We start from the raw sequence: 19,225 nt of genomic DNA, 5'->3' as shown, positions 1-19,225 counted from the left end.
GAGATGCTCAGAATCTCCCCCAAGCCTCCAGCAGCAGCATCACCTGGGACTTGGCTCTGGAAGCCATGAGGAAGCCACCTGGTGACCAGCCTGGCAAAGCCACCAGCAGCCCCCAGGCTTCAGGAGATGCTAGGCGGATCAGAGCCCCTCCCTTCCTTCCCCAGAGACGAGGCAGGCTGCAGCAAGCAGAAAGAGCTGGGTTCTTTTATGGCAAAACACCAAAAAGTAAGTTGAGAGAACCCCACTCTCTACTCTCCAAATCACATTCAAGCCTTCCTGACACCCTATAACCCTGTGCACCAAGGATAAAACAAACTACAAACAGCAGGGGGTAGGCGGGGGACGGGGAGGGGGAGAGAAAAAGGAAAAGGCTTATAAGACTTTTGCTTCTTGAGCCAAATCTCTTGCCATTAACCAATGACCACCCCCACTCCCTAACTTGCATTCACTTTTCTAGCAACCTGCTTAACTACTCACCATGCCCTGAATGCTCATCTTGGATATCAAATCCACTTTGTTATAATCATCTGTCCTCCTCTTGAAGAGGAGAAAAGCAGAGTAAAGCAAAGCATTATTAGCAGAATTGTAAATGGAAAAGCTTAGAAACTGAACAGACATTTTGCTAGAATTACTACTGCTTGCTGGAAACTTCCATTTAGCTACATTCTCTTTCTCTATTGTTAACCTGGAATTTCTTTTCCTGAAGTGTATTATTTTTTTTAAGGAAATGGGTCACAGATGCATATTTGTCTTGCTCTATTAAGACTTTTATAACATCTGACTGAACAGTCAAATTGCTTGCCAAACACAGAAACAGAGGGACCTAATCCCACAAGAGTTTGCTTCAAAGGCAAAGGAAAGAAAAAAAAAAAAATCAGAGGGAGATGAAAAAACAAAGACAGAACTGAAATAGAGAAAGACAAACAGATACAAAGAAACAGGGACCCTATCCCATCAGGGACTATAATCTCAGTATATAGGTCTGGCACATAGTAACTGCTCAATAAATAGTTGTTGTCTTGGATGGATATACAAATGAGCAGGGAGATAGATGGCTGAAATGGAAAAAACTTAACATTCTTTGCCGTCTTTGAGAAATTCACAAAGAGAAAGAAAAAAGGAATCTGTTCAAAGTTCCCTGGACAGCATACCTTTCAAAGATACCACAGATCTTTAAGTCATCACATTTAAAAAAACTCCACTAAAATCAAGATAAGTACAGTATTTTTAATTAAGAATTTGATTAATTTTATCACAGCAAGCATCATATTCATTTTTTTATATGACAAATTTATAATAAAATCATATTTTCATATGCTAAACAAATACTTTATCATTATGTCAGGGACTATTTTTAACTAACTGGATGTAACTTATTTTGTCTATTTTATGCGACTTAGGGGATACAATTTAACATTTTATTTAAATTACAGATTTAGAGTTGTTGAGCTTTCCCTCTGTCACTCTGATTAAGGCCATGATTGGATGCTTGAGTCCTTGTTTACCTCTGGTTTTAATTAGGAGGAACCTACATCCCAGTTTGCCTAGGACAGTTCTTATTTATTACTATTATACATACCAAACAATTAACAACTCTCCTTGTCATTCTCCAAAGCGTCAGTTTGGACGATCAATTACAGTGTGACCCTGGTTATACTGTAACCCTACTGCATAAAAAGAAAATGCTCACTAAAGATGATCCACTTAATAAGGAAGCTTTCCAGACTCATCTGGTACAAAACCGAGGCATCATAAAGTATTATTTATCTTTTCTTTTTTTTTCAGAGAAAGAGCACAAGCATATGAGTGACGGGGGGGACAGAGGCAGAGAAAGGATCTTAAGTAGAGTCCACACCCAGCATGGAGCCCCATGTGGGACTGGATTTCACAACAATGAGATCATGACCTGAACTGAAATTGAGAGTCAGATGCTTGGGCGCCTGGATGGCTCAGTTGGTTAACCGAATGCCTTTGGCTCAGGTCATGGTCCCAGAGCCCCTGGATCAAGTCCCACATTGGGCTCCCAGCTCCATGGGGAGTGTGCTAATCCCAAATAAATAAAGAAAATCTTAAAAAAAAAAAAAAGAAAAGAGAGAGAGAGAGTCAGATACTTAACCGAGTCACCCAGGCACCCCTAGGCACCTCTGTATATGTTAATAATCTGGTGTATATGCACTGTCTCCCAAGCTAGGATCATGAGCCCTGGGGTAAAAGAGCTGGATCTTGGGGCGCCTGGGTGGCTCAGTGGCTTAAAGCCTCTGCCTTCAGCTCAGGTCATGATCTCAGGGTCCTGGGATCGAGTCCCACATCAGGCTCTCTGCTCAGCAGGGAGCCTGCTTCTCCCTCTCTCTCTGCCTGCCCCTCTCCCTACTTGTGATCTCTGTCTGTCAAATAAATAAATAAAATCTTTTTAAAAAAAAAACTTAAAAAACAAAAAAAAGAGCTGGATCTTCCACCCTGTCCACACTTACCACAACACTACAACCAGTACAATACAAGTTAAGGGCTTGACATATTGGCTTCACAGTTTTCTGTTTAGCTGACGTTCACTGAAAAGGGCTGAGTTGACACCAAGCATGTACAGTCTGTTGAACGCCATTAACAATTAAGTATCAGAGGCAAGAAGAATGGCAAAGGAGGTTAGCTTAAGGACAGGGCAGAGAGACCCCATTCTTTCTGGAACCCAAAAAGAAGGTTCCCTGAGACTCAGAGGCCAAAGACATGCTTCCACCAATACACCTGAAATGTACCTGCCAGTGACTGAGACCCTGGTGAGGAAACTGAGCATGGTGGGGACAAGCAGAAGTCTGACATCAGTGCTGGCTGAATTTGACAGTGAAGTAGCTGAGGGGAGAGTAGCTACCTTCACGGAATGCAGGATTGTTTTCTGCCTCCTACACAGCGGGAGCCTTGCATATGACAGGAGCCCAGTCTTTTAAACAAGGCTTAAACGTCAGGGACAGAGGGAAATGGTGTATATGGCTTAAGGAGAAAAACAGTAGAGGAAGCACACACAAATTCTCAAGAAAACGTGACAAAACCAGGAATGACACTCTCACCTCAACAACTTAAAACGAATGATTAAAATAGAGGAACAAATAGCAATAATATCACCTTCCATTTGGATAGTCCGCTAAAGTTTACAAATTTCTCTTGCATCTACACTGGAACGTGACCCTTGTCCCAACTCTACTGTACTGAGAACCATATGCTCTTCACTGACAGGAGACAGGAACTCTGGACATAAACTTGGAACAGCAGGTCACTCAGCTGGTAAAGGAGCTAAAACAAGCTTATCTTCGCAAAGTGAAAAACAGGATTGCCATATTAAAATAATAAGATTTAAAAAATAATTGATAAGCTTAAGGTCAGTCCCCCACCCCCCACCACCAAAAAAAAAAAAAAATACTATAAACATTACAAAACAAAATAAAAAACAAATACCCATTTTTTAGGTATCTTTTAGAAACTAAAAAGAATCCATTATGAACATGTCATTTGGAATATTCTTTTTTTAAAAACTGTTCTTAGACCCTTAGAAATTCAGAAAGATTTCAATGACATCACAGATAGGACAGCATCCCCAGAATGGACAGTCCCTCTATCCTTCCTTTCTGGAAGACTGAAATCCTCTTTGGTCACCTTAGTACTGCGACCACAGGAAGGCAATGCTTCATGTGGTTATTAAATGAAGGTAGGCGAGTGAATTCTGTCCTTAAGAACAAATTCAGGAAACGTAGGCAAAAGGACAGTCATAGGAGGACGGTCATAATTAAATGAACAACTATACCCAGAAAGTTGTGATTTGTGGATTGACTTTATTTATTTTTTTTTAATTTATTTATTTTCAGAAAAACAGTATTCATTATTTTTTCAACACACCCAGTGCTCCATGCAAGCTGTGTGTGGATTGACTTTAAACTGGAAGACCCATCACAGGTCTTTTCCTCCCTTATTTTTGAATCAGTAATTTGAAAATATTAAATACTTATCATTATTTTTCAGAGAGAGAGAGAGAGAGAGCATAAACAGGGGAAGGAGCAGAAGGAGAGGGAGACAAACACACTTCTGCTGAGAGGGGAGCCCGGAAACAGGGCTCAATCCCAGGGCCCTGAGATCATGACCTAAGCCAAAATCAAAAGTGGAATGCTTAACTGACTGAGCCACCCAGGCACCCCTCCAAAGCCTGTCTTCTTAAAAGTATGTGTGCCATGCTTATCAACAGTGCAGAGGATACAGAGCTATAAGTGAAGCAGAATAGAGGGCTGGAAGGAGAAGAGACATTAGATTTATTCTACCAGAAAGAACATCTGGCGCCAGTGAGAAAAGCTATAGGGATTTCTCACTGAATTTCCTATCACTTTGCTAGGCAATAAGGTTTCCTATCTTAAAAATGTTTATAAGGAAGCTAGCGGTAACATTAGGAATGTTCTGTAAAAGGTACAGGTCAGGGTACATGAATTCTAAATGAGGAGTCTTCCTCACAGTCTCCCAATTTTGTTCATTTCAGACAACTTTTTAGAGTACTTAGCAACTACTCTAAGTTGACATGATTCTATTCACTTCCATTTTCTCAGGGTCTGGAACCTTATTTTCCTGTGTATCGCATTCACCTTTAGTATTTTTTCCTGAATAAACACTCTTCTGGAATGCTGCCTCTAGTATGATGAATACTTACTTGAGAAGATTCAATGCTAGCTTTATTTGTAGTTTTAAAAAAAGAAACAAACTAGAAAGCCATCCCCAAGGGCATGGTTAAGTAAGTTAAGGAGTACCACACAGGAGTAAAACAGATGGGTTAGACGGCAAAAGAGGTCTGCACAACAGGGAAGAAATGGTATGATTATCAAAAAACCCCCCAAAGCCTACATATATGGAAGAACAGTCATAAGCCTGTTTACTATAGCATTATTTTTCATATTAAAACTTATGAACTACCATTAGAACCAATACAGAACAAGCTAGGACAATTTTCCAAAGAACTGAAGCCAGATAAATGTTCAACTTGCAAATGCTGGCCTAAGTATACTTTTCCTATAAAAGCATATACTGGGAGGTTTGGGGTTTGGGTTTTAGCACCTGCTTTTGTCAAAATAATCTCATGTAACTGGCTCCCTTTCTGAGGTTCATTATGCCTACCCATTTAAATTAACATATGCAAGCAAATTAATGACTTTACCTTCAGAATACACTAAAGGTAACTATTCAGTGATATCATATCAAATGGACATTTAACTTACCTATATTCAACTATATGTTTTGGGCCACAAAAATAATTGATTACAGATCATGGCCACCAGATGGAAGTCAACAATGTAATCTGGTTCTTAACTACATGATTTGGTCTAGTATTTGAGGAAAAGCAGGTTACAACAAATATGTTCTCAGGTTGTACATCACATGCATATCTGTGCATTCTGTTAAGGAGCTGGTACTAGGTTCTGATGGGAAATTTCTGTTCATTAATATTTTGTGAACAGATTTAAAATAATGCATCATAAAACACTCATTTCCCACCCTACTAAAAGTAAATTGTGTTTCATTTGGAACCTAACCCTCATTTAAGATGTAACTCTGCTGAACTGCCCGAGCAAGGAGAGGACAAAATATTATCAAGCACTCCTGACCCAAACCCAACAGGCGACACAAGGTTGACATTAGTAGCACACCCTTCAGTCCTTACAAAATCTGATGGGACAGGTGTATCTCCGAATTTACAGCTAAGGAATGTAAGACACCCAGGCTACTGACAACCTCAAAATGAAACTTTCCTTGTATTTTCATAAAATGTTATTTCCTTGCAATTTCCTAATGTGTTACAGCTACAGAGGGCTTTTTTGAACTACGCAGACTCAGTTTCCCCATGAGCCCACAATTCAGAAACCCCTCTACCGAAAAGACTATTCATGAAGCTCTAATGTAAATATGATCACTCTCCGTAACCTCTTCCCAACACAATGGCCTTTCCCCCATAGAGGTGTGCTCCTAGGAAGCCTCCCGGGACAGCCCTCCTTTTTAAAGTTGTCAGTAATGAGGTGGCTGGCAATGGAAAATGGGAATGCAGCTCAGCCCAGTTCTCAAAGTGAGGCCTAATTATCACACTCCAGAGAGGAACAGGGAAGGCTCACTTAGCCTCCTCTCTCCTCACCCTTCTCTGTGCCATCCGGAATTGAGACAAAAGAGTCAAAGGAAAAAGATGAAAGAATACAACAGGAACAAAACCAGAGACTGCCTTAGTTATCAAAGACGTGATTCCCAATGCTTGGAATAATGCATTCGGCTTTACTTGAGCCAATGATAGGAGCTCACTAGGAAAACTGACCACTTCGAGTTGAGTCAGAGAAAATGCTTGTATTTGTTCCCACGTGCCAACAGGTCACCAGTGGAATTAAGTGAAAACCTAACACTGCTGCCTGCTCTGTAAAGCCACTTGCAAATGTAGACGTGGACTCTCTTAACAATATAACCAACACCAAATGGAAACTGCGTCTTAAATGAAATAAAGTACTTGATGACAAAGGTAAAGGAATACACTGAAAAAAGGTTGTTGTAGTTGTTGGTTTTCTCTCCCTTATACTAGAAGCAAGTATCTTTTCATTTCCTTTAGAGGTGAATGAAAGCCCTGGACAACTGATATTTAAGCTAGAACCAATTAAAGAGTAGTAACTAGCTCTTCAAATTGGCATTTACGTATGTAAACCAAGCATTAAAATATCCTTCTTTTACGCAGTTCAAACGGCTACTTTCACATGACTACAAGAGCTGAATGCAGCCTTCACAATAATGATACAGAAATACCCCCTCATAGCAGATGCAAAATCTATCATCATGTCACCTGTGTTCATGCCATTGTTCACACACATCTATCATCAGACACTGATCTGCCTCATGCAACGCTAGCTTAAATTTAACTGTCAGTGGAGATGCATTACAAAACAAGGTGGACACCCATCTAAATGTTTGACTCCAATTTGTATTAAATATATATATGCCATACATGTATTGTTCTAAAGCGAAGTCAATACTATACCTGGTTATTTCTTCTTTAAGCTTACATGGATCTTCAGCATAGAATTTAATACCAAAATATAAAGTATATGGAGGTCCAGCTAAAATAAGAAATAGAAATTAAATTTCATGTTATAAATTAGTCAAAGTAGAAGTGTAATATTATACAATTATTAAAAATTACACTCACCAAAAATATCTGTAAACTATATATTGGATAAGAGGTTAATATCCCAAATATATGAGGATCTTCTACAACTCAATAGCATAAAACAAACAACCCAATTTAAAAATGGACAAAGGACTAAAATACACATTTTTTCAAAGCAGACATATAAATGTCCAACGGGCACATGAAAAGATATTCAACACTAATTATGGGGGAAATGCAAATCAAAACCATGAGGTATCACCTGACACCTTTACGAATGGCTATTAGCAATAAGACAAAAGTGTTGGTGAGGATAAGCCCTTGTCCACTGTTGCCAGGGACATAAATTGGTCCAGCCATTATGGAAAACAGTACAGAAATCTCCCAAAAATTAAAAATAGAACTACCATATGATCCAGCAATTCCACTACTGGGTATTTAACCAACGGAAATGAAATCAGGATCTCAAGGATATTTCCGCACTCCCATGTTCACTACAGCACAAATCACAACAGCCAAGATACAGAAGCAACCCAGGCATCCATCAGTGAACTAAGGGAATATACACATATGTGTGTGTGTATCACATATAACACACATATATTGTATATGTGTTTTATATATATATATATATCACAAATAACATACACACAACAAAATATTATTCAGCCATTAAAAAAAAAAAAGAAAATCTTCCCATTTGAAATGACATGGATGAACCTGGAGAACACTATGCAAAATGAAATAAACCAGACGTGCAAATAACAAATAGTGCCTGATCTCACTTACATGTGCAATCTAAAATAGTCACATACATAGATGCAGTGTAGAATGGTGGTTGCCAGGGGAAGTGGTAGGAGAATGAGATGTTGGCCAAAGGTTACAAAGTGTCAGTTATGCAAGATGAATGACTTCTGAGGATCTAATGTACAGCATGGTGACTATAGTTAATGATACTGTATTGTATACTTGAAATTTGCTAAGAAGTTAGGTCTTAAATATACTCAATCCCCACCTAAACACACACACACACACACGCACACACTCAATTGTGCAGAGGTGACAGAAAAGTTATCTAACTTGACAGTGGTGATCTTTTCACACTGATACATATATTGAAACATCAAGTTCTGCATCTTTTTTTAAAAAAAGATTGTATTTATTTATTTGACAGACAGAGATCACAAGTAGACAGAGAGGCAGGCAGATAGAGAGGAGGGGAAGCAGGCTGCCTGTTGAGCAGACAGCCCGACGTGGGTGGGGCTCGATCCCAGGACCCTGGAATGGTGACCTGAGCAGAAGGCAGAGGCTTTAACCCACTGAGCCACCCAGGCGCCCCTTGCACCTTTAATTCATATGATTTTTATATGCTAAAGGCATCTCAATAAAGTTCTTTGTTGCTGTTTTTAAAAGATTTATTTATTTATTTATTTGACAGGATCATGCCAGGGGTGGGGGTGGGGGCAGGAGCAGGAGAGACCTATACCTATCTACGTAGGTATAGGTCTATGTGTCCACAAACAGAGGAAAAAAGAGATCAAATATTTTAGATGTTGCCAGTTCTTATACCTAGTTAGTGAGGCTGTGCACAATTTTTATTATTGATTATTGATAATTTTCCCATTTTTCCCATTTTCTATCCTAAATGGGACAATTTTCCCATTTTTCCCATTTTCTACAATACATGTATTTTTTCACAATGAAGAAAAATTAATGATAAAACAAATGGTTTTTTAAAACCACCCACCTACTACTAACTATTGCAAAAAGTACAAAAAACATATCCAACAAAAGCTGATACCAAAAGATAGATACTTAAATGCTTACTAACAGGTGGACCATTTAAGTCAACCATGGTACATATATATGGTACATACCACTGCTTAAATTGGTAGAGGGAGAGAGAGAGGGAGAACTCTACATACTGACTGGGAAAGATTACCAACCTACTTCTGATGGCAGAGATCTGATCCCTTTTGTGAAAAAGAAAGTTATCTATTAAAATGTTTCCCTGGGCACCTGGGTAGCTCAGAGGCTTCTGAGCTCAGGTGGCTTCTGAGCCACCCATGTGCCCCGGGAAACATATTTTAATAGATAACTTTCTTTTTTACAAAAGGGATCAGATCAGGTCATGATCCCCGAGTCCTGGGTTTGAGCCCCACATCGGGCTCTCTGCTCAGCGGGGAGCCTGCTTCCCGCCCCCCTGCCTGTGATCTCTATCTCTGTCAAATAAATAAATAATTTTTTTTAAAAAAATGTCTTTTTATAAAATATGTTTCCCCCCACCCCCAGAAGAACACACAAAAAATAGCTAACATGGCAAATTTGGGGAAGAAGAACTGGAAAGTTTTTCCCCAGCTTTAATGAGGTATAACTGACAAATTACATTGTAATATATTTAAAGTGTGTAATGTGATGATTTGGTGTATGTATACATTATGAAAGGATTCCCCTTATCAAGTTAATTAACACATTCATCCCTCACATGTTTTACTTTGTGTGTGTGTGAGAACATTTACATTCTACTCTTAGCAAAACTGGTAATTTTCTTTCCACATATCTCTCTCGCCTTTTTAAGAAAAAAAAAATCATCAGGGAGGCTCTGTGGTAGGATTATAGGCAGTATTTGTATAATTCCTAAACTTTTCTAAGAATGTGCTCTTGTATATCATTTACTACATATAGAAGAACGACATGCACAAATACCAAACATATATATGAAATAAAGCCTGGAATAATACTTACATGGGGAAACTTAAAATATAATTAAACATTCATATTGTGCAAGAGGACACAAGCCCCTTGGATGCCAATTACATCATATTATACTCTTACTAGAAATATTTCTATTTCAGAGGGTATGAATCTAACTTAAACTGCTTCCAAAACTTCTGAGTAGTATTGTGACTAGATCTTATATTACACCTGTTTTATCTTTTTTATTTATTTGACAGAGAGATAGAGAGCAGAAGTAGGCAGAGTGGCAGGCAGAAAGAAAGGGAGAAGCAGGCTCTCCGTTGAGCAGGTAGCCTGATATGGGACTTGATCCCAGGACCCTAAGATCATGACCTGAGCCGAAGGGAGCCCCTTAACCAACTGAGCCACCCAGGCATCCCTTAAACCTATTTTAAACTGGATTTCCTACCTGGTATATTTAATCAGTGGTCATAATTTCTAATTTTTTCTTCAACAAAAGTTCTTACACACACACACACACACACACACAAAGATGCAAAGTATACAACTCAATTACAATATTTCCACTCACATTTTGTTATCCCAAGTCTCTGATAGTGTGTAACTGACAAAAAGTAACCTGCATCTTTCGATTTTCATTTTTAATGACTAAAAAAGTGAAAAGTTCAGAAGTTGGGGGAAGCAAATTAAGTAGAACACATCATAAAGCCATAATGCATTTTTAATACACAAACTACGTTATAATTTATTGTTATTATGCCACACATATGCGATGTCTGTAGAACCCCAAAGCCCTGTTCCTGGCATGCAGAAGACAAGGGACACAAGGGCCCTGCCTCCTCTCCCCTCATCTGCGCCTTTCTGGACAAGGCATTCCTTAAGCTAGAGCTTTTCTAAGAACTAAATTTCAATAAACTTTGTTATAACTGATCATTAGAGTTGATTCCATACGTTTGATTTCTATGATCACTTAATCAGGGTGTTTATTTTTCTGCCAACTATATCTTCAGCCCTGAGCGTAGATGTCAGGGAGGCACAGACTATTAAATATTTAGAAGAGCCAGGAAGTCCATGGTCTGTGGGTCTATCTCTGTCAATCAAGCTCTGTGCTGCTGAGCAGATGGGACCGCCTGTGCCACAGGCCACGGGGGCTGGGATCTAGGGGCAGGAGGAGCTCACATGCTGTGGAGCCAGTGCACAAAGGGAAGAAGGCCTTGTCTAGATTCCAGAGTTGCTTTTATTGTCTGCAACATGACAGATTACACCCTATTGACCAAGCCTAGCCATTTCAAATGGGTTCAGTGATGAGCATTAAGCAGAAGTAATTCAGTTTGGGCAAATCTCCTACAAAGACTTTTGGCCCAAATCAGCCATCTATTTCCCACTTGCATATTCAATGGTTTCTGTTCTAAATATAAGGCATCACTACCACTTGACTACATTTAATAATATATAACAATATTTTATAAACATGTGATTCTGAACAACCACCCAATAACATAGAAAAGGCAGGTCATCTCCAAGGAGGGAAGCAATTTGCTTAAGATCACAAGGTTGAGCGCCAAGTTTGCTAATACCTAGAGTTCGGGGCTTTCTGGCCACTCTTCCATATAGCCTCTCAAGGAAAAGAATTATAATAACTTCAACGTAAGCAAATACTTTCATCTCCATCACTGCTTTATAGGTCAATGTAAGGCTATGGAAATGGACATTCTGGAGCAAGGATATGCCTGATCAGATATCTTTTGGCTTCCTGTTCTAAGACTGACTATAAATAAACAGTGTGCTGATGAAGCACATTCCTAAATTATTATCTTGAACCCATGTCTTTCAATAGAATCTACCTTTAATAAGTTAATATTGTTTCACATTAGCTAAAAAATACAGAAGCCAAAAACCAGAAATCCTCTAAAACACCTTTTGTGAGGACCAATTTCAAGGCCTCTAATGATAGTAAGTCTTTCATGAGCTCAAGGAGAAAGAAATTAAGACCCACCTATAAGAATCCTGGTGACTGGCAAATACTCCATCATTTTTACAGATACTGTTTCTGACTAATCTACATGAGATGTGAGAACCATTTTCCCTCATTAATTATCGAAGTATTTCATGAGGTATATATAAAAATTGTGTTTTCTTTAGTTATATCATCTTCCTTCAATATCAGCATTTTATTCTTTGACAGAACATTTATTTAGGATTAAAAAGCAGCTTCATTAGAGATTACAGATATTTAAATAGAATATTTCATAATATACAAAGAAATAAATACTTCAAATATGTTCAGGACCACTAGTAATGCACGTCAAATAAAATAATTTATATTTTTCTTCATCACTTAGAAATCTCAACTTTTTAAAATAAAATCCTGTGACTTTCCCTTCTCCTAATGTCCTCCATGCTATTCCTTACGTTCCACATATAAGTGAAACCATATGATAACTGTCTTTCTCTGCTTGACTTATTTCACTTAGAATAATCCCCTCCAGTTCCTTTCATGTTGATGCAAATGGTGGGTATTCATCCTTTCTGATGGAGTAATATTCCATTGTGTATATGAACCACATCTTCTTTATCCATTTGTCTGTTACAGGGCATCTCAGCTTCTCCCACAGTTTGGTTACTGTGGACACTGCTGCTATGAACATTGGGGTGAATGTGCCCCTCCTTTTCACCACATTGGTATCTTTGGGGTAAATACCCAGTAGTGCAATTGCTGGGTCGTAGGGTAGCTCTATTTTTAACTTTTTGAGGAAACTCCATACTGTTTTCCAAAGTGGCTGTACCAACTTGCATTCTCACCAATAGTGTAAGAGGGTTCCCCTCTCTCCACAACCTCTCCAATATTTGTTACTTTTTACATATACCTGCCTTGTTAATTTTTGCCATTCTGACTGGTGTAAGGTGGTATCTCAATGTGGTTTTCATGTGAATTTCCCTGATGGCTAATGATGCTGAAGGGGGGAATTGGAGGGGGAGATGAACCATGAAAGACTGTGGACTCTGAGGAACAAACTGAGGGTTTCAGAGAGGAGGGGGTGGAAGGATGGGTGAGCCTGGTGGTGGGTATTAAGGAGGGCACGTATTGCATGGAGCACTGGGTGTTATACACAGATAATGAATCATGGAACACTACATCAAAAACTAATGATATACTGTACAGTGACGAACATAACATAACACAATAAAATAAAATAAATTCCCGTGAGTTTGTTTTAAAATAATCATTCCTGACATTTTTCTAATTTTTAAACTGGCATTTTTTTAACTACTTCATTCAAATGGCTAAGACAGACTTACTGTATTTATTACTATACCTGAATTCTTGGGAAAAGTACCAATTTCTAGATCCTGAAGGATGAAACTTTTTAAAATGGAACTCCTACCATTTATATGTAGATACCTCACAGAAGTTACCTGCATTCACAACTAATCCCAGGTGGGGATTAGAATCCCCTTCTTGGCCTTCAGTAGGCAGTCTGCCCACTCAGGAAGAGTACTAGAAATACAGAAGTGCTAGAAGTCAGAAGACCAGGGCTCTGGTCATCCCTCTGCTACCAACTAGCTTCTCACCAAGGGCAAGTCATGAACCCCTTAGGAATTAGGACTTACTCCTGTGTAGGCTGAGGAGACAGAACTTGGTGATATGAGGTATATCGTTTGAGGGTTCTTTCTAACGCCCACCAGCCAGCTACAAGCCTGTTTCTGCAACTGACACCCAATCGTATCCAGAAGGCTGGCACCCTAGCAGCTATGTTTATAGAACCCTGAAGAAGCCCAGACCGCTGAGTAGACTGAGGGAGCCACGGACTCTCGCCCGGCTGGTCAGATGCACCCTCCCATAGAATTGGGGCCTCCAGTACAGAGACCGCCAGTCGACCTCTGCGCGTGGCTAGAGGTTTCCCCACAGACATGGGTAAACAGAGAGAAACAAAAATGATGCTGACGTTCAGAGAAACTGGATGTGCTGAGTTCCTGTTAGTTCTGCAGTTCCTTGTTTCCAGCTGCACAGATACATTCCTGCCCGTGGGGATCGTGAAGCGGCCGATTTTACCACAGGGAATAAGCCAACAAACACGTGAAGGAGAGTCAGGTGGGGGTAATGAAGGCCCAAAGAATCTACTACATCTTACCAGAAATAATTTTCACAGCAAAGCAAAATAGTTTAATGAGTACAGAGTTTCACTTTGGGATGGTGAGAGAATTTTGGAGGTAGTGGTAATGGTTGCACAATGAATGTATTTAGGGCCACTCAAAAATGGCTAACATGGTACAAGTTGTGTTATATATTTTATCATATTTTTAAAAAGATAATTTTTTTAAGATTTTATTTATTTATTTGATACAGATCACAAGTAGGCAGAGAGGCAGGCGGGCGGTGGGGGGGCTGCAGGGGGAGGAGGCTCCCTGCTGAGCAGAAAGCCCGATGTGGGACTCAATCCCAGGACCCTAGGATCATGACCTGGGCTGAAGGCAGAGGTTTACCCTGAGCCACTCAGGGGCCCCAAAAAGATAATTTTAAAAAACGACTCTCTGCATACTTAAGGATCACGTGCATTGATGCATATACTTCTATAAAGAAAAACCTGGGTTATGGAAATTGAAGTTATACAATATAACCTTAATTATACCCTCAGTTACCTAGTAAGATTCATATTCATAAAACCAAAAGGGATCCCCTAAAAATAGATGGGTCCTTTCTGAAGCCACAGAAATCTTTCAGGACACAAGGGCACTTCTTATGACGGACCCAAGCAAGTAATAGTGTGAATGACAAAACCACTCCTTAACCCAAGAAACTCAAGCTCTTTAGAAGGTCGGATGTCTACTTTTTTCCAAATTAATGCCTCTCTGCCTTTCCTTTTTAAGGTGAAAAAAATTTTTTTAAGGTGAAATTTTAAAGACAAGAAAAATTTTAAAATCACTGACAAGTTAAAGGCAGGCATACACCAAGCAAAATTCAATATTAAGATCCATCACTTAAAGTCTTTATTAACTAAAATTTAATCAGAGTTTAGAGGAAGAGTCTGGCAATGCACAGAACACCCATTTCCAAATTCTGATACTTGAGTACTAGTACTCATCCCTGTAGTACTAAAGTGTATTTCTGCACCCAACTAATCACGGACACAGTATCATTTTCAAGGTACCCCTTAACAAAATTAACATCAAATACCTACTGTTGATCAGTTCTTTGTGTTCAGCAAGGGTTTTTGCAGGATCCAGCCAATACTGTGAGGGGGGAAAAAGGAGGTAATTATAGAAATTAGTTGTTTTTCACTGGCTTTCAAGTCAAGAATATTCACAAAGTGTTATTTTAAATGACATTTAAATAATAAATATTTATCACACAGACACAGAAAATATATGCAAGAGCTTTCTGCAGCTAGAATACTAAAAGAAAAATGAAATTGATATTCAGAAGCAGAGAAGAGCAACAGTTGTTGTAGGTTCTTGGTGAAGTTCTCACACTGATTGTAACGTCACTAATATCCAGATGCTGATGAGCAAGAAAATGATGGCTAGATAGAATGCTCCCACATCTTTCCAAAGTTCCCATCATAAGTGCCCTACGGCCATTTCTCCTCCTCAACGTTTTTACCCTTTTCACTTTCTGTCCTACCCCTTATAGACAGCACTGCAACACATGAAGAAGAAAGCACATTAAATCAAATCCTCATTAACTATATAGGAAAGGGAACTCGGTGCAGTGGCTGAGGGTCAGAGTCCCAGAGCAGACCCAGCAGGATTCAGTCCTGGCTCTGCCCTCATCATAACCATGGAACTTGGAACAAGTTACTGGACTTCTCCAAACCTTCGTCATAGGCTTACTGTGTGGATTAATAAATTAATTCCCACAAAGTCTTTAGAATTGTCCCTGGTTCATACTATATATGCATGCTAGTGATAATTATTATTAAAGTCTAAGGTATTATTTATGAATTCAAGTTAATCTCTAAGGAACAGAACTTCAGACAGTAATGGGAGAATTTTGGGCCCTGGGGAGATCCCTTCCTTTATATCTTACCTTTGTGAAATGAAAGAGTGCGCGCACACACACACACACACACACACACCATGGAACAATAACCCTTCAGCCCTGTTCCTCTATCTGGGGGAAGAGCAAAGGAGACATAGGATGTGCAGAGGGGGCAGATCAAGAATTCCATAAAAGGGCACCATGGAAGAAATTCCAGTGCCTTGTGGGACAAGGGCTAGAGATCCAAAGGGCGAAACTTACCAGTTTCCATCTTCACATATTCCTTAATGAAGAAGGGGCAATTCTCACAGCAGGGAGGAGGCAGCTCAAGGCCTACCTTGAGCCACTTTATTCACAGCTCCCTTGGGCTTGCTATGGTGAAAACATTCATACTCCCCTGACACCTCTGGGTCAGGAAATAAAGGTTGAGGAAGAGTCCAAGAGAAACTTCCTGCCCAGTTCCCCTTCCCCTGTCCCTTCACGGAGGGCAGAAGTACTTGCTCTGTTGTTCAACAACAGCAGTGAGTATACAGGGTGATTATAAGACCTTACACTATCCCCTTACCACTTATTTCTATCTATATAACAATTATTCACACTAAATATACATCATAGTCATATTTTAAGATTTTGTTACATTATGAACTCTCCCTGGATATATCATCTTTGCTATTTGCAACTCATACAGCAACTATTTTTCAACTTTTTAAAAAAGTAAAGTAGGGGCGCCTGGGTGGCTCAGTGGGTTAAAGCCTCTGCTTTCAGCTCAGGTCATGATCCCAGGGTCCTGGGATTGAGCCCCGCGTCAGGCTCTCTGCTCGGCAGGGAGCCTGCTTCCTCCTCTGTCTCTGCCTGCCTCTCTGCCTACTTGTGATCTCTCTCTGTCAAATAAATAAATAAAATCTTAAAAAAAAAAAGTAAAGTATCTTATATATATATAAGTGTAGCAACTTATAACACAATGTTCAGTATTCTAATTCTTAACATTTCTTATTTTTTAAAGGTGCAGACTCACTCACTTTAAAAATAAACCTTCATTTCAGCCCTTACATCACACCTACACATGAAGCCTCACTAAGTGTATGGGCAGGAAAGGAGGGAATGGAATGTGCCCCTGGTCTTAACTACTTTCTTTCTAATCTCAACTTGAAACTAAAAAGACACAGAAGTTAGAAGAGAGCTTCCTCCTCTCTCCTCCTAACATCAACCCTAGAAAACAAACTTTACAAACAGATCCTTTAAACCAATTCCTCTTTTGTTTGGCTTTGCTTCCATAATGTTAAGTTATTAAAAAACAAAAAACAGGGGAGGTGCCTGGGGGTCTCAATGGGTTAAAGCATCCCACTCTTGATCTCCACCCAGGTCTTGATCTCAGGGTCATGAGTTCAAGCCCCATGTTGGTCTCCACACTGGGTGTGGAGCCTACTTAGGAAATAAATAGACAAATAAACAAACAACACCAGTAAACTTTTAACTAAATGGAATAAAGACTGGTTAACATGGGGGAAATTTCCCATTAATGATAATCTATATAATTTTAAAATAAATCTCTTTCCTTGAGAGCAATCAGATTTGTGCAGTGAAAAAGTATAATTAAGATTCTGAGATGAGGGGCGCCTGGGTGGCTCAGTGGGTTAAAGCCTCTGCCTTCGGCTCAGGTCATGATCCCAGGGTCCTGGGATCAAGCCCCGCATCGGGCTCTCTGCTCAGCAGGGAGCCTGCTTCCTCCTCCCTCTCTCTCTGCCTGCCTCTCTGCCTACTTGTGATCTCTATCTGTCAAATAAAATAAATAAAATCTTTAAAAAAAAAAAAGATTCTGAGATGAGTTAGAAATTACAATTCTGCAGCCAAAGAGGGAGTCAGGATTGTCAAAGGCTGTTCAATCAGCTCAGGTCACATTAGATATGCGAGGCGTCAATCCAGTGCTTCCCATGCACAAATCTCATTTGATCCAAATGGAAACCAGGGGTTACAGAGGTCAGACAATGATAAATATCCCAGGACATAAATAATAAACGTGAGTCACCAGGTTTCATAAGCTTACATCTTAAAATGAAAAACCCACTTACACTCAACCAAGGGAGAGAAAGAACCTTGGAACCAAGCAGCCATACTCTGATGGCCCTTGTCACAGCTCATTATCAACAAGCAATCAAACACAGCACACATGTGAGTGCCACAAAACACATCAGGCAGCTACCCCACAACCAAAAATAAAAAGGGCACAAAAAATTCACCAAGAACATAATACCCCACTTTTAAAAAAATTATTTATTTATTTGAGAGAGAGAGAACATGCTCACCACACAGGAGCAGGGGGAGGGGCAGGAGGGCGGTGGGGAGAGGCAGACTCCCCACTGAGCAAGAAGGGTGGGGGGCGGCCTCAATCCCAGGACCTTAGGATCATGACCTGAGCCAGAGGTAGATGTGGAACTGAATAAGCCACCCAGGCATCCCGACACAATACCCCAGTTTTAAGGCCCACATCCAGAATGTATCTAGACTCTAAACCTGGGTTATCATTCATTCAACATTTATGGAATACCCACCATACAGGTTCTTTCTATGTCCTGTCAGACCCTGTCCCAGGGCATACAAGGAAACAAAGACCCAGCCCTGAGGCACTCACACGATGTCAGGAGACACAGACACAGAATTGCAACAGAATATGCTAAGTGAGAGAATAATGTGTATGAGATGAGTATGTATGAGATAATAAAATGATGGGCTAAAAACATTAGCTTTGCAGGGTGATTGCAGGAAAGAATCACTGAATAGAGAAACTTCAAACAGCAGGCCATGAGTAAAAAACTTTTCCAAAATACAGGAACAGAGAACAGAGCCTTAAATTCTTATGAAGATGACGTCTATCAACTCAACAGCTCATAAAGCAATTGCATTTTTAAAATTTAAAAGCATTTTTAAGTGACAACACAGAACATAATACTGCAAGTCCTTTATAGCTGAGTACTACATTGGAATCAGTGCTGCCCAATAGCTAACAGACATTCAGCTAAGAAATCAAGTTCATAGAGGACTTCCAGAAAGAGGAAAGGTCCATTCAGTCTTTTTATCTGCCCTGGATCGGGGGAGAGGGAGCTATGGAGACCAGAGCCCTGCCCACTATGGTGCTGGGCTGCAGAATGGCTTTTCTCAATCGTACTTTCATATGAAGCCATCTTGTCTACCTCAACGGTCACATGGAGAGACAGCTTCGTGTCTCTCATTCTGTCTCAACATTTAAGCAGTTCATTCTCTAGAAAAGTCTCTCAATCTCTTTTCCCCCTAAATTCCCCCTACTGTGCTATTTCAAACTTACATGCTATAATGTGTTTAACCGCACAGGACAGATTAGATCCTTCTTTGTACGATGATAACAATTAACCAAA

General features: G+C 39.7%; 1 protein-coding gene across 6 annotated transcripts in view; it reads right to left on the bottom strand.

Moving 5' to 3' along the window:
- EPB41L4A (erythrocyte membrane protein band 4.1 like 4A) overlaps window positions 1-19,225 on the bottom strand; it is a 257,238-nt gene that overhangs the window by 109,871 nt on the left and 128,142 nt on the right. For all 6 annotated transcript variants that reach the window (XM_044264248.1, XM_044264234.1, XM_044264239.1 and 3 more), the window contains 2 exons: window positions 15,037-15,088; window positions 7,031-7,109 (listed from right to left, as the gene is read on the bottom strand). In XM_044264248.1, the coding sequence (XP_044120183.1) occupies window positions 7,031-7,109; window positions 15,037-15,088 (131 nt within the window). The remainder of the gene's footprint in view (window positions 1-7,030; window positions 7,110-15,036; window positions 15,089-19,225) is intronic.

Source organism: Neovison vison, chromosome 1 (assembly GCF_020171115.1).
Source record: "Neovison vison isolate M4711 chromosome 1, ASM_NN_V1, whole genome shotgun sequence".
Taxonomy (NCBI): Eukaryota; Metazoa; Chordata; class Mammalia; order Carnivora; family Mustelidae; genus Neogale; species Neogale vison.
Note: the sequence above shows the minus strand (reverse complement) of the source record. Positions and strands in the feature narration are given on the sequence as shown.